Source organism: Muscardinus avellanarius (genome assembly GCF_963383645.1).
Source record: "Muscardinus avellanarius genome assembly, chromosome: 14".
NCBI lineage: Eukaryota > Metazoa > Chordata > Mammalia > Rodentia > Gliridae > Muscardinus > Muscardinus avellanarius.
Window position 1 is genome coordinate 49535532 of NC_137800.1, and position 17020 is coordinate 49552551.

Below are 17020 nucleotides of genomic sequence, written 5' to 3' on the forward strand. Positions count from 1 at the left end.
TACTTTCCAAGTGTGTGACCAAGCCTGGCTAACTTTTTTTTTAAAATTTATTTTATTCAATTATTTTTGTGGTACTGGGGTTGAATCTGGGACATTTTACCTCTGAGTTATACCTCTAACCTTACTTTATTATTTTTTTATATTGTTAAATGGAACCCCACTAAGTTGCTGAGGGATTAAGTTGCTGAGGTTGGTCTTAGCATTCTGAATTCTGGAATTGCAGGTGTGTGCCAACATGCCCAGTTCTTTTTTTTCTTCTTTTTTCTTTTGTTTCAGTTTGCTAGGTCTTTCCATGTGTTCAACTTAGAATTTAATGAAATAGTTTTTCTTCTTTGTGGTGATAAAGCATTAATTTACTTTATATTTAGTAAATTAATTACAAAAAATAGCAGACATATGTTTGGGACTGAACATTGTTGATATAAGTAACTGCATGTAAGTCAGCTGTTGGATTCAAAAGTACGTAGCTGTGCTAGAGAATAGTCTACCTGTAATCATGTATGGGCATTAGTGGATGAAGAATAACTGTAATTCAATTTTTCTAAGTAAAGGTAAGTTTAGAAAGCTTTTTTTAATATAAAAATACTTTGAAACTTGTCCTTATAAATTCATTTGAAATTGAATAATCTTTTTAAATTTTTTTAGGGTTTCTATAATATTGAAGAATATTTCAGAAAATCTATATTCGCTGAGGAAGATGATATTTGGTTCTACTAACATGGAGACTCAACTGAGGCCTAGCAGTAATTTAAACTTATTATCATTTGAGGATTCAACTGTTAGTGGAGAACAACAGAAACAAATGAGAAAACATAAAATTTTTACCAAAATTAAAGATGAGACATGGGACACAACATTTGATAATTTAGTTCAACATGGTAGAGAAGATGTAGTTGAAAATGATGTGAATCAAGAAGATAGATTTGAAGATGGAATAGAAGACAATAAATCAAAAGAAAATACAGAAAGAACTGATTTGATGTCTTTCGATATAACAGAATATGAACTCCAAATTTTGGAACAACAAGCTCAGGAAAAAATTCCTAATGATATTTCTTACCAATCTACTGAGGTACTAAAGAAGAAATATATATTTTTAATCATCAGTAGGGGTTGGATGAATTTTATCTGTTAATAGGAATATAATTAAATATCTTAGATTTTAGGTGACATATAGTCTTTGTTGCCATAGAAAAATGTAAACAAATGTGCTTTCTGTGTTTTAATACTACTTTACTTACAGGCAGTGGGTTGCTTTTGGTTCATGGGGTAGTTTGCTACTTCTCAGTATAATAAACAACATTGTTTATTGGAAAGCTTCTATGGTCCCAATAGACATTTATTGTAATTCGTTATTTTAACATTTCTTATGCTTTTTACATAATAGATATCTCTGCTTTTTGTGAATTCTTAACATATCTTACTAGTGCTTACTCTTCTAAACTTGATTTTTTTTGGTGTTATTTTTATTTCCTCATATACAATTTTTTTTACCTGCTAGTGTGAGAAGATTTGTTGTTGTTGTTGTTGTTGTTGTTGTTGTTGTTGTTGTTGTTGTTGTTGTTGTTTTTGTGGAACTGGTGATGGATTCCAGGGGCATTCTTTCGCTGAGATAAACCTCCAGCTCTACTTTTTTTATTCTTTGTTTTGAAATGGGATCTCACTAAGTTGCAAAAGGGATCACTCAATAACTGAGGCTGGCTGCAAACCTGCTATCCTCCTGTCTTACTGTGACCCTGTTTTAAAACAAAACAAAACAAAATAATAAAATAAAATAGAATTGGGAATGTAGTTTGGAGGTAAAGCCCTCATGGGTTTAATAACCAGTACAAAAAAAAAAAAAAGAAAAAAAGAAAAAAAAAACTCCAAAAGACAAAAAAGAAAAAATGCTTTCAAAATATTTTCATTGAAGACAATTATAAGCGGACTCCTTATTTGGAAAGTACCATGTTTTGCTATCATTCGCATTACCCTTTAATTTTCTAGAAGTTTCTTATTGTGCATATACTTTAAAATGGCACATTTCATGTATAAAAAATCAATTACTCTTGACTTTGTACAGATATTTTCAACATAGCGAATATGCCCTTGTGCTCACAAGAGTGAGACACAATATGACATTGTTTAAATATAGTTGCACTTTTCACTTTGAACTCTCATTTAAAGCGGGGATTATATTTCAAATTTGCTCATCTGACTTGTCCATCTTGCTAACTGTATTTCTTTTATTCTTTTTTGTTGTTTGGTTTTTTTTTTTTTTTTGTCATTTCTTCCTCCTCACCTTTCTCCTATCTATGTCTCATAAAAGTGTATGAATATACTGTATACATTAGTAAGGGAAGAAGATGTCTAAAGATAGCTAATGTATAGAAACTTTATTTTGTAGAAAAGAGGGTATAAGATCAATATATTGGAAGTTAATATTTTAAATGCTTCTTTTAAAGCATTTTTCTCCTGATGACAATGAAAATGATTCATCTTATGTAATTGAAAGTGATGAAGACTTAGAAATGGAGATGCTTAAGGTATGTTTAAAATGATGGTAAATTTACTTCAAATTCTTTCCAAAAAGATACTTAAGATACCTAATTCTAAACTATTTCTTGCCACAATGAAATTGCTATCAATTATGTAACATTAGATCTAATGATTTTCAATCCATATTTCTTTATATCTTTATGTGGCATATGAATAATGATTTAAAAGTATCCTACTTTTAAAATACATTTTGTGTTCCTTCTTTGTCAGTTATTTTTCTTTTTTGAAATGGAGCTTTGCTGTATTGCCAAAGCTGTCCTTGAATTTTTAATCCTACTGTCTTTGTCTCTCACATAGCTGGCATTATAGACATGTGTAGCTGGGATTATAGATATGTGTTATCAGTCCTGGTCTTTATGTTAGTTTTGAAAAACTTCCTGGAATATAGACATGACAAAGCTCTTTAGTTTTAAAATTGGTTTATTATTCTTTATATCCATGTATATATCTTTTTTTTCTGAAGTTCTATTTTTACATATTCAATAATATTCCTCATCTTTTGGTATTACTAAGTATGAGTTTTTAATATTTTATTCTATATACTTTTCTAATGCTTTAAATTATTCCATTTTATTGTCAACGTTGAAATTACTACTTTATAATTTATATGTTTCCTACTTCCTCACCCAGTTTCTAGTTTTTCAGGTATTGTGAACCAAAGATAGATACAAAAGTGAAGCTGGGATGTAGCTCAATGGTAGAGCATGCACAAGGCCCAGGTTCAATTCCCAGCACACCCCCCATCCTATCCTCACCAAAAAAGAAAGAAAAGCCAGTTTAACTGAATTAAGTGGAAAAAGAAGAAAAACTCTGCTGTTTATGCTTTATATTCTTAATCTTTACATGGATGAGATTTTTCTTTTTATGAAATGAGAATAATTTCCTTATTTCTTTAATTGAGGTTTATTAGTGGCAATAACAGTGATGCTTAAGAATATAGATTCTGAGCAGGGTTTGTTGGCTCACACTTGTAATCCCAATCCCAGTACTTGGGAGGCAGAGACAGGAGGTTCCCAGGTTTATTTATTTTTAATTTTTATTTTCATTTTTTGGTGGTACTAGGAGTGGTACCCAGGGTCTTTTCTACCTCCACGCTATACTCCCAGACCTATTTTATACTTTATTTGGAAACAGGACCTTACCAGGTAGCTGAGGTTGGCTTTGAACCTGTGGGATCCTCCTGTCTCAGCCTCCCAAGTGCTGGGATTACAAGCGTGTGCCACCACGTCTGGCTGGGATCCCAGGTTTAAAGTCAGCCTCTGCAACTTAGCAAGACTGCTTAGGAAAAAAAAAAAAAAAAAAAAAAATATATATATATATATATATATATATATATCTCCCAGAGGAAGACGGGGTTCAATCCCCAGTACTGCAAAAAAAAATATATATATATATATAAATTCAAATGGACTTGAATTTTTCCTCCATTCATTAGCAGTGTGACTTTTGCCAAATTTCTTAGCTTCTCTGAAAATCAGTTAACACTTAAAATTATTATATATGGTATTGTTTAGAGCTTAGTACAGAGCTTGGTATTCAGTTAAGTATTTAATACATATTAGGTAAATCATCATTCCTGTATTGATTAACCATTATTCTGAGTATTGTATTATTCAAGCAGTCTATTTATGGGATACTTAATGGACTTCTAAAAGCATATATTAACTCTTATAGGCAACAATTGTGTGTTCATTTTTTAAAGGATCTCCCCCCTTTTATTGTTATTGAGAATTGAACCCAAGGCCATTATATGAACTATACCTCCAGCCCTTTTTATTTATTTATTTATTTGTTTTGAAACAGGGTCCCACTAAGTGGCCCAGACTAGCCTTGAACTTGTGATCCTCCTTTCTCAGCCTTCCAAGTACTGAGATTACAGAGTTGCTCCACTGTACCTGTCTGCTTCCTGTTTTTACAATATTCTCTGAATATATTTGAGTAAGAAAAATCAGAAACAATCCTTTTTTTTCTCTTCTAGTTCTGAAATGGGTAAATTTAAAAAACAAAACAAAACCCATAGTCAGTAAATGAAAGTTTTTTTTTTTAACTTTTTTTTTTATGGTACTGGGGGTAGAGCACAGAGGCTTTCTACCTCTGGGCTATACTCCCAGACCTGTTTTGTATTTTATTTGGAAACAGGGTCTCACTAAGTTGCTGAGAGTCTCACTAAGTAGCTGAGGCTGGCTTCGAACCTGCACGATCCTCCTGTCTCAGCCTCCCAAGTGCTGGGATTACAAGCGTGCGCCACCACGCCCGGCAAATGGAAGTTTTAATAAAAAGAAAAAAATAAGTGGTTTTTATAAAGACCTACAAATCAGTTCTTAGTAAAAGTTTTACAGATGACACAATTTTGAAATATCCGGACGTTCTTCAAATAATCAGTTAATCTTTAAGGGAGAAAATAAGACATGAATCTAAAATAAAAACAGAACTTTATTTCACATTTAATATTTTTTTCCTAAAATTATATTTTTGACAGTTAAAAACCACATTTAGTTGGGCGTGGTGGCGCACACTTGTAATCCCTGCACTTGGGAGGTGGAGACAGGAGGATCGCGCAGGTTCAAAGCCAGTTGCGCTGGCTTACGAGACCCTGTTTCCAAATATAAAGTATAAAATAGGTCTGAGAGTGTAGCCTGGAGGCAGAAGGGTTTCCAGGAACCCCAGTACCACCAAAAACAAAACAAAACAAAACAAATCCACATTTATTGTTTGCTTATTGTTTAAACCTTATTCTTACTCAAGAAGATGTGACAGGTGTGCTACAGAGAAACTCATTATAAAAATAACTTTGAAATCCTTATTTACCACTTGGGAATTGAAACCATTGAAGTACAATAAAGAAAATACTTTAAATTATTTAAATTTAAAATTTATGGTTGATTTCCCTAGGAGCAGTTTATTATATGCTATTAATGAACCTTGTTTATGCTGGAAGCATTCCATTTTTGGTCTTGTGCCTTGGAAATCATCTTAAGCACGTATTTATAGAGGAGCACACATGTTCTTTTGTGGTAGTTGCACATCTGCCAGCTTTGAACAAAATTGTATGTTCTGTTAATAATACTCCTTTTGTGTTTGGTGAAAAAGATACAATACTGTCAGTGGTTTTGCCTTTATTATTTTTTTTAAACTTTCAGTCTTTAGAAAACCTAAATGGTGGCACGGTAGAACCAACTCATTCTAATTACTTAGAATTTGAAAGAAATCAGAGTCTTCCTATTGAAGCAGAGGAGGATAAAAATGCAGCTATTGAAGAGGAAGAAGATGAGGGTAAGTACTGGAGTATATTTGAAAGGGCTGACCTCTGATCCTATCACTTTCATTTAGGCTTTAGGTATTAAGTGATCTGGAGGTCAGGGACTTTGAGCTATATACTTAATTATTAGTTCCTATAAATTTGCTGTTGAATTCTTAGTGCTCTTGTTTCTACAAAGCATAATCTTATTATTTATGAAAATTAGTAATAGAAGCATTATGTAGTTCAGTAAAAATGGTGAATTATATATTTATTTTTCCACCCTGAATTATATGTTTTGTCTGGGCCTTAATGACAATGAAAATCATTTACTAATTATATTAAATATCATTGAAATGACACAGATATATAGTATTTGCTCTTCAGGAGCTTATTACTTAAGTAGCAATATAAAAGAACAAAGTGGACGGGTTTTCAGACTTTGTGATAACCAGAGTAAAGAATGTATTACACATCCTTTCTACCTAAGTGCAAATAATAAAATTCTTAATGGGAAAATTGCAGTGTGTTTTCATAAAGTAGAATTCTTACTAGACTTAGACTTCATTGATATATGAAAAATGTAAAACATTTTCTAGGTGGAAAGTATACATGAATATATTAATAAAATGTTTTTCTCTTTGTTTTGTTATTTTTAAATTGTAACAAGGATGATATATTTAATTCTGTTTGGCTTTCTATTTAGAATTGCTAAAGTAGAAAAGTATAATTAACTTAGTGTTAGTTATTATAACCATTTTTATTGTTTATAATATGTGACATACAAAGTATACCTTTCTTGGCCACTCATGAATATTTCAGCCAAAGCATGGACAGTGAAAGTCACATGGGCAGAGCTAACATAATTCCATTGTGCTGTTCATTTCGAATTTTAGTAAGAGGTAGCTAAGTTTATTGCACTAAATTAGATTAGGTAACTAAACTTACCTAGATTGGGTAACTAAACTTAGGTAACTAAATTTAGCTTTAAGTAACTAAAATTTTAGAAGATTTTTTCTGTGCTTTATTTGTGAAACTAATTTCTCATCACCATTAATTGAAAGTTGACTGTGTTATAAAATTTGGATTGGTATATTGTCTGCTATGGTACATTTTATATGCTAAATCTTGGAAGTATAGTTGATTCCAAAGCATCAGGGTTTTTTTTGTTTTTTTTTGGTGGTACTGGGGTTCCTAGAAGCCCTTCTACCTCCGGGCTACACTCCCAGACCTATTTTACACTTTTTTTATTTGGAAACAGGGTCTCTTAAGCCAGCGTGGCTGGCTTTGAACCTGCGTGATCCTCCTGTCTCCTCCTCCCAAGGGCAGGGATGACAAGTGTGCGCCACCACGCCCAGCACATCAGTTTATTTTTTTTAGAGTGTTAGTGGAACCACAACCAAATTCTAATACTTTAGTAGTAATCAGAATGTTTACCTGGAGTCATATGACTGAAACACAGAGGACCAAACTGGATAGTAATGAAAACAGTATCCTCTGGTACCTATCACTATGTTCTTTATTTTTTTGGTACAGGGGATTGAAGCCAAGAGCAACCTTTGTCTAACTTACACCCTCAACCCTATTTTATTTTAAATTATAGAATAGGGAGGGTCTTGCTGAGTTGCTGAAGTTGGCCTTGAACCTATAATCCTCGTATCCCAGCCTCTCAAAGCTATTTTCCCTACAAGAAACCAATGAAATAAACTTTTTTCCTCTTATGTAGCGTAATTCTGTATTTTAACATAAATGCCCATTTAATTTAATTTTATTTAATTTTATTTTAAGTCCATTTGTTGCCTGATCCCACGGGAAAGCAAATTATTTGCCTTAAGACCTATTTTGGACATAATAGTTTTAAACCGTGAGTATAATCTTATTTAATTAAATTGTTACATATTTAGTATTTTCTTTTTCTTTCTTTTTTTTTTTTTATGGTACTGGGGGTGGAACCCAGGGACATTCTACCTCTGAGCTACATCCTCGGTTCTATTTTTTATTCTTTTTATTTTTTGAATCAGAGTCTCACTGATTTGGGAAGGGCCTTGCTAAGTAGCTGAGGCCGTCTGCGAACTGGGATCGTCTGGTCTCTGTCTCCTGAATGCTGGGATTACAAGCATGCGCCATCATGCCCGGCTAGTATTTTCTTTACAAAGAAAAAATGGTAAAATTTACTTAAAAGTGGCACCACAGCTTCACTATAATCAAACACACTGTGTTTCCTGTGACTACAAAATCATTTCAAAGTAATACGTATTTATGTAAAATATATTTTTGTAAGTTGTTTTTATAAGCAAGGAAAATGATTTTCCTTTAACTGAGTGGTTTTATGTCAAAACTAGTTTAAAAACATTAGCAAATGAATTTTTATTTAATGCTGACTTATTTTTCATTAAATAAGTATCTGTGTGCCTGTTTTGTGTATATTTCTCATAATACATTGATATAATAGAAATTCCGAGAAAAGTTGAGTTTGAAGAACAGTGGTAATCTTATCTATTTTAACATACTCAAAATGTGTATCTAAGGAGCACATTTATAAGTATAAAAATGAATAAAAATGGGATGAGGAATGAGTAAATTCAAACAAAATTATTAAGAATGTTAAAATCTCGACTAGCATTTTCTAATTTTGAAAGTTCAAAATGGAATCTACTGAAGAGTTTTTTTTCTTCAATCTTAAAAGTATTTTATTTTAATATATTCTACATATGTACACATATGTGTACAGATCATTGAATTTTTATAAACTACAAACTGTGTAATCAGCACTTAGGTAAGTATAGGTTATTAGGAACATAGCAGTAGGCTATTTCTTCAAATGATTTTCCTTTATCATTTTATGAAAACACTTTTCTAAGAATCAATGTAGTTTAAAGGGTCTAATAATAATTTAATTTTCTTTTTACTGTGGATGCTTATATATACACTACCTAGCTTCTACTATTAACATTTCACTATACTTGTTTTTATCACATACCTATCTATCCATCTCTGTCCGTGTGTTATTCTATCAAAATCCTCAAAGGATCTCAGGGTCAACTGTGAACATCATTACACTTCTAAATATTTTAGCACATAAGGCATTGACTAGAATTAAATATTTATCTATAGTTTTTTTTGTGTGAAATTTAAATACAAGGAAACATGCAAACCTTAAATGTATGTTTACAAATTTAAAGCGTACATGCACACACCCATATAGCCTAACTCATTATCAGGATATAGAACAATATCATACCTCACAAAGTTATCTCATTTGAAACCTGAGCATTTCTCTCATTTACCTACTTATTTAATTATTGTAGTACTGGGCACTTAACCTGGTTGTGCTCTACCACTGAGCTACATTCCCAGCCCTTTTTATACTTTATTTTGAGACCTGGTCTCTTTAGATTGCGGAAGCTAGCTTGGAGCTCCAACTGCAGTCTCCTGAATATCAGGGATTATAGTTGTGCACCACTATTCCTGGCTTTCTTATTTATTTTAAAGCATTAATTCTTTTGGATATCTAGTATGAAGCTTGGGATTAATTTTATACTTTAAATATATGTAGTAAGATTCAATACATAAACCAAAATGGAAACTTCTAGTTTTTTCTTAGGCAGCCTGAATGGGAAGTTGATCAAATGGAGTTCTTTGTCTTAAAGTTCCAAGACTTGTACATATTTATATATAAAACTCAAAAAGTAAAAAAAATAATAATAATAAAATAAATGGGTTTTAACTTATCTTGGGATTCTTATTAATAAAACAAAATAGCTTTTTCCTTTTTACCTTCAAGGGTTCAGTGGAAAGTTATTTATTCTGTATTGGAAGAAAGAAGAGATAATGTTGTTGTTATGGCAACTGGTAAGTGAAACTTAAGTGAACAACCTAATTTTTTTTTTCTTTTTGTGGGTGAGGGGATAGACCCCAGGGGCATTCAACCTCCGAGCTACACCCCCTGCCCTATTTTTTATTCTTTATTTTGAAACAGGGTCTCACTAAGTTGCAGCGGGCCTCACAAGTAGCTGAGGCTGTCTGCAAACCATGGTCCTCCTGTCTCAGCCTCCTATACATTGTAAGAAGAAATTAAAATATCAAGGAATTATTTTTATTTCTTTGTATATTATCTTTATTTCAAGGATATGGAAAGAGTTTGTGCTTCCAGTATCCACCTGTTTATGTAGGCAAGATTGGTATTGTCATCTCGCCTCTTATTTCTTTGATGGAAGACCAAGTGCTTCAGCTTCAGTAAGTAATGTTTGCATTGCTATGTCATTGTTCTCTTTTTTTATTTTAGAAATAAAATATCTGTTGTTTCATGTCTGTTAAAATTTAGTTCATAATAATGGATTTATCAAAGTGGTGGTTTTTCCTTATGAGTAATACCTGATACTTTAGTGGAAGAGTTTCCCACCTTTAATTCCTCCTTTCCTCCTTTCTTTCTTTCTCTCTCTTTCTCCTTCCCTCCCTCCCTTCCTTCCTTCCTTCCTTCCTTCCTTCCTTCCTTCCTTCCTTCCTTCCTTCTTTCCACTGGGGATCACTTTGCTTGCTAGGAAGGCACAATACCACTGGCCTACATCTAATCCGGATCTTTTTTCTAAGTTCTTTGTGATTCAAGCCTACCAGATGCCCCTAGTAAAATTCTCCAGTATAGCATTATTACTTAATGCCAGTTCACACTGACTATTTTAAACTTTTTTTCTAGTTCTGTAACCCATACTCTTTAGCTTGGAATGAAGTGTATAGATGGAAGTATATTTTTTTTGTGTATAAAAACCTTTCTTCTTCAGCTTGAGCTTTCAGTCTTTTTCAAAGACTCAAAGACTTAGTTTAACAACTTACTTTCTGATATGGCCCTTGAAAGAATTTGTCAAGTTAGTGAGATACAAAAGGAAAAAAGAATGCAAAGAAGAGGAATATACATTATCATATTTCTTTATTTTTTTCTCACATAAGAATTAAGTTGGTATTTGTAGTGCATACATTGTTCTAGAATATTTGTTTTTCTTTTTTTAGAATGTCTAATATTCCAGCCTGTTTCCTTGGATCAGCACAATCAAAATATGTTCTCGAAGATATTAAATTGTGAGTAATTTATATGATTTCTTATCACTTGGTCAGGTGTCCATGGTAAATGAGAGAATTTTTTGTATACAAAAATTTATTAAAGCTGGGCATGGTGGCACATGCTTGTAATCCCAGCTTGGGAGGCTGAGACAGGAGGATCGCACAGGTTCAAAGCTAGCCCCTCAGCTACTTAGTGAGGCTCTCAGCAACTGAGTGAGACCCTGTTTCCAAGTAAAATATAAAATAGGTCTGGGAGTATGGTCCGGAGGTAGAAGACCCCTGGGCTCCACCCCCAGTACCACCACCTTTAAAAAAAAAATAAAAATATATATATATATATATATATACATATATATATATATATATATATATTAAATACATGAGTAAAATGTCAATGATTTGAAAATATACTTTTATTTTATGGATTAGCTGTAGGACTGTTAATTTTAAAATCTTCCAAATTTAAATATATCAATTAATCTTAGTTCTTGGACAATAAGGTTAGCACTGTAGTTAGAAAATTATAACATTTTGGTTTTCAAAGAGAACATAGAAGGTGGGTGTGGTGGCACATGCTTCTAATACCAGCATTTGGGAGGCTGAGACAGGAAGATCGTGGTTTGCAAACAGCCTCAGCTACTATGGCCCTTTGCAACTCAATGAGAACCTGTTTCAAACTAAAGAATAAAAAAATAGGGCTGGAGGTGTAGCTTGGAGGTAGAATGCCCCTGGGTTTCATCCCCAGTACTGCAAAAGAACATAGTATCTTTGTCTAATTGTACAGTTTAGAAAACAGACCCAAAAATAAATAATTGCCCCAAATCACTCAGTTAATTTCTTTCTCAGAGGATACTGAATTCTAGGTCTCTTGTTTCACCATTTCTATCATGAAATAATTCCCAAGAATGTCATTTCAGATGCACATAAAAATAATATGTATATATTCATATATAAATTTGAGTATATATGTTTTAGTCTATATGCAAACAATGTATATATGTGTTTACTGAGAAATGACTTAATGAGAAATGTCTAAAAATATGTAACCCAAACCTCTGTCAAGGTAACAGAATATTACTGTCACACTAGAAAGTTCCTTCATGCCTCCCTATTCTGTCCTTTTCCACCCTCCATCCTGAGGTAAACCACTGTTTTAATTTTTTCTTCTACATTTTAGCTTTTTCTATTCTAGAATTTTATGTAACCATATACATGAAATAGAAATGTCCACAATATGTACTGTTTAGTGTAAGACATTTTAATTCAGCATAATATTCTTGTGATTTCTTCTGTTGTTGCATGTATTTTATTTAAGAATATGAGTGATCTTTAATTATATGAATATATAATATAATATATAATATATATATTTCTTTTATGCCTTCTCATTGATAGATACCTAGGCTGTTTACAGTTTTAGGCTATTTCCTTCTTTTTCTTTCTTTTTTTTTTTTTTTTTTTGTGGGTCTCCGGGTGGAACCCAGGGGCATTCGACCTCCAAGCTACACACCTTGCCCTATTTTTTTATTCTTTATTTTGAAACTGGGTCTCACTGAGTTGCAGAAGGCCTCACTAAATAGCTGAGGCTGTCCGTGAACCACAATCCTCCTGTCTCAGCTTCCCAAATGCTGGGATGACAAGTGTGCCTACCATGCCTGGCTTAGGCTATTTCTTTCTTTCTTTCTTTTTTTGGTGGTACTGGGGTTCTTGGAAGCCCTTCTACCTTCGGGATACACTCCAAGACCTACTTTTACATTTTTATTTGGAAACAGGGTCTCCTAAGCCAGTGTGCGTGGCTGGCTTCGAACCTGCATGATCCTCCTGTCTCTGCCTCCCAAGCACGGGGATTACGAGCGTGTGCCACCATGCCTGGCTTAGGCTATTTCTAATAAAGCTGATGTAACTATTTTTAGAATAGTCTTTTTATAAACATTTTTTTCAGCTTTACAAAGCACTTTAGTCACCTTTATTGAAATGTGATTTACATGCAATAAATTTTACATGCTGAAAATATATAATTTGATAAGTCATGATGATGTTTGCACCAATAGAACCATCATCACAATCAAGATAATGGACATATCCATCACCCACAAAGTTTACTCATGCTTTTCTTGATTCACTTGTTCCTTTTTCCTTGTCTTCATCAGGTAACTATTCTTCTGCTTTTGATCACTATAAATTAATGTTTTCTAAAATCCCATATAAACAGATTCAGTCATACATTTTGTTAATTCTGTTTTGGTCTGATTTAAGTAATATAGCAAAATTATTTTGAGATTTAATCTGTGCTATAATATTTATTAATAGTTCATTACTTTTGTTGAATATATAACATAATTTGGACATACGTTGGAATTTGTCCATTTACTTATCAATAGATATTTGGATTATTTCTATTTTGGAGCTATTATAGATAAAGTTAGTATGGAAATTTGTACATGTGTCTTTGTATGAACATGTGTTTTCATTTTATTGGTATATACAAAGAGGCAAAATGATTGGATTTTGTGGTGGGTATATGTTTACCTTTCTTTTTTAAATTTATTTTAATTGGTGAATTGTCATACTTCTTAATGGGGAACAAGGCTTACATGTACACATCACTCATTTAGCCTTTCTTCATTTCCACCTTATTCCTTCCTCCATTCCTCTTTCTATGTTTGGCTTAGTGACTGATTTTGATATGTTTTTTAATGTACATCATGTACTTCATAGAATTTCCCTCTTTCTCTTTCCCATTCTCCTCAGTTAGGTTGCCTTATTTGCTCATCTGTGGTTTCTCCTTCCTTGTCTACAAGAGTTTCTCTTATGACCCTTTTTCTCCCTAGCTTCTGTATATTAGGGAGAGCATCCAGTTTCTTACTTTTTGTGACTGACTAATTTCACTTAGCATAATGTTCTCCAGTTCAGTTAATTTCCCCGCAATAACTTAATTTTGTTTTTCTTTATGGCTGAGTAAAATTCCATTGTGCACATATCCCATAGTAATCTATTAATCTGTTGATGGACATCTTGGCTGGTTCCATAGTTGTGAGGCTATGAACATAGATATGCATGCATTTTGGTTTTCATTCTTTTGGTTGGATACCCAGAAGTAGTATTGCTGGATCATATAGCAGAAAAAAATGTGCACACTTACAGCCAATTCATTTTTGACAAAGGGGCCAAAAATATACACTGGAAAAATGATAGCCTCTTCAACAAATGATGTTGGCAAAAACTGGATCGAGCATATGCAGAAAAATGGAAATCAACTCCACTTTCTCACTCTGTACAAGAGTCAATTTGAGATGAATCAAAGACTTAGAAATCAGACCAGATACCTTGCATCTCCTTGAGGAGGGCATAGGTCCAACACTTCAATGTATAGGCAAAGGTAAAAAACAAGACTCCAAAGGCACAGAAATTAAAAGGAAGCTCAATACATGGGATTGTATTAAACTGAAGAGGTTCTGTATAGCAAAAGAAATTATCAAGAACCTCAACAGAGAACTGACAAAATGGGAGAAAATTTTTGCCAATGACTCCTCCGATAGAGGACTAATATCTAGAATATACAGAGAACTCAAGGGATTCTGTGCTAAGAAAATAAATAACCAAATCAAAAAATGGGCAAGTGAACTAAATAGTCACTTCACAGAAGAAGAAATTCAAATGGCTAATAAATGTATGAAAAAATGTTCAACATCATTAGCAATCAGAGAGATGCAAATCAAAACGACTGGAGATTCCACCTAATTTCAATTAGAATAACAGTCATTCAAAATACAAAGAAAAACATGCTGGTGAGGATGTAGAGACGTGGGAACTCTAATACATTGTTGGTGGAATTGCAAATTAGTACTACCACTTTGGAAAACAGAATGGAGAATCCTCAGAAGAATGGGGAATATTTATATTTCTCTATATTTTTTTCTGTATTTCTTTCTCATTTCTTTGGTATTGGGAATTAAACCCTAGGCATTCTACCTCCAAGCTACACCCCCAGTCCTATTTTTTTTTTTTTTTTTTGAAACAGGTTCTCACTAAGTTGCAGAGGGCCTCACTAAGTAGCTGAGGCTGGGCCTCAAACCTATGATCCTTCTGTCTCAGGCTCTCAACTACTGGGATTACAAGTGTGCACCACCATGCCCCACAAGTATTCTGTTTTTCTAGTTACAAAGTAAATGGCTGCTCTGCACCTCTCTCCCTCCCTTTCTTTTTTTCCATTTTATTGACCAGTTCCTTTTTAATCACAACTACTGATTCTAGGACAGAAGCTAGTTGGCTTCACTTTGATACAGTGTCTATTCCTGACCCAATAGGCATAAGGCAAGAGAGAGAATACATAGAGTAAACACAAATGCTGAGTGTTTAAATGCAGGAGAGCAGGGATTCTAGGTTGTAGTCCTCTAGTATATGGATGAGATAACATCATGGAAAGTTTATCAAGGCTTAGTCATTTAACTTGAGCACTTCAGTTTTGGGACTAGATTGCTGGAAATTAGAACCTGTCTTTTCATTTAGTGCTAAATACTCTCTGATAGGCATTGACACATTTTTTTTTGATGTGTTGAAGACAAAGAAATTAATGCATGTTAATATAGATACATATAGAATTTATATAATCTTTCCTAATAAGTTATGATAATATATTTAAAATTTATCAGGTATTTTGATTTTTAATTATAGCTTATTCAGATGATTGCTTTCTTTATTGTAGTATGTTTCTTATTTGCTTACTTGCTTTTGTAGAGGCAAGTACCAGATTGTATACATAACTCCAGAATTCTGTTCAGGTCACTTGGACCTACTCCAGCACCTTGAGGCTAATGTTGGTAAGTGACAAAATAAGATTTCTCTAAATACCTACTGAGTTGTTATTCTTTCAAGTTAAACCTGTGTATAGGTACTAAACTTCACTTCTATTAAAGTTTGTTTCAGAATGTATCATTGAATAAATGTTGAATTCTAGATTCTATGAAATTATAATTTACCTTTTTTCATACTCTGAATATAAATTAAATCAATGTAGTCATTTTTTACCCTTGTTGTTCAGGAGGCTCAGCCTTTAAACTTTAGAAAAATGTAGGCTATCAGACTCCATCCTTGAAAATTCTGATTTAAGAGACCTGCGGTGGGGCCTGGTATCTATAGTTTTTCACAGGTGATTCTGATGTATAGCCAGGGTGGGAAGCCATAGAACCTTTCATTATAAATAACTATAATTGATTACATATACATAAAATCCAAAAACTTAGTTGAAGTCAGAGCTCGTTTCATAGAAAATGTATGTCTGGAATTAGTCAAAAGCTGATGCCATTTTTTTTTTTTAATTTTTTTATACTTAACATTTTTTACTTGTTTTTTCCTTGGTGATTAGGCTCTGCTACTCAAGAGTTGCAATCATGACTTCTGTTGCAAATACCTTTATTTCAAACCTTCAGTTGAAGTAACCAAACGTAGTCTTCTCAGATCATATTGTCTCTTTGAATAAATATGTATTAAAATCCCAGATGAGTTTTCTTTAGCATTGTACCTGTGATTTAATATTGCATATAATGAAAGCAGTTAAGTTTTTCTAAAAATATAATAAAGTTTTATCTGTTAGTATGTGATAAAACCAACAAAAGAATGAGAGCAGAACTTAACGTTTAGCAAATATGTTATCAAAAAAGTATATTCATCAACTGTTAAACTCTCTTATTGGGGTATTTTTACTTTTAATGGAAAATAACATCTCCTCTTGGACTGTATGAAGTTTGTTGTGAATTTTACTTTGGACTAAGCTTTGCTACGCCATATAAATTTTATGATTTTATTGTAGAAGCTAGGTCCTTGTTTATAGTGGTCTGAATATGTTTGGTTCCACATTAGTATTTGTTTAGTTTCCGTGATGGTGTTAAATTTATAATTAGCTTAAGTCTTTAAGTAAATATTTGATACTTTTTAGCTGGGCATGGTGGCCACAGACTTGTAATTCCAGCGCTTGGGAGGCTGAGACAGGAGGATTGTGCAGGTTCAAAGCCAGTCTCAGCTACTTAGTGAGGCTCTCAGCAACTTAGTGAGACCTTGTTTCCAAATAAAGTATAAAATAGCCTAGAGGTAGAAAAGCCCCTGGGTTCCACCCTCAGTGGTGCGCGCGCGCGAACACACACACACACACACACACACACACACACACACACTATATATATATATTTGATA

General features: G+C 33.0%; 1 protein-coding gene across 1 annotated transcript in view; it reads left to right on the forward strand.

Annotated features, from left to right (window-relative positions):
* Positions 1-17020, forward strand: part of WRN (WRN RecQ like helicase) — a gene marked incomplete at both ends in the record, with an annotated part of 136466 nt that overhangs the window by 39285 nt on the left and 80161 nt on the right. Inside the window, 8 exons of the mRNA XM_080710251.1 lie at positions 646-1072; positions 2445-2525; positions 5679-5811; positions 7565-7640; positions 9561-9628; positions 9904-10012; positions 10781-10849; positions 15569-15651. Coding sequence (XP_080566377.1) covers positions 646-1072; positions 2445-2525; positions 5679-5811; positions 7565-7640; positions 9561-9628; positions 9904-10012; positions 10781-10849; positions 15569-15651 — 1046 coding nt within the window. The remainder of the gene's footprint in view (positions 1-645; positions 1073-2444; positions 2526-5678; positions 5812-7564; positions 7641-9560; positions 9629-9903; positions 10013-10780; positions 10850-15568; positions 15652-17020) is intronic.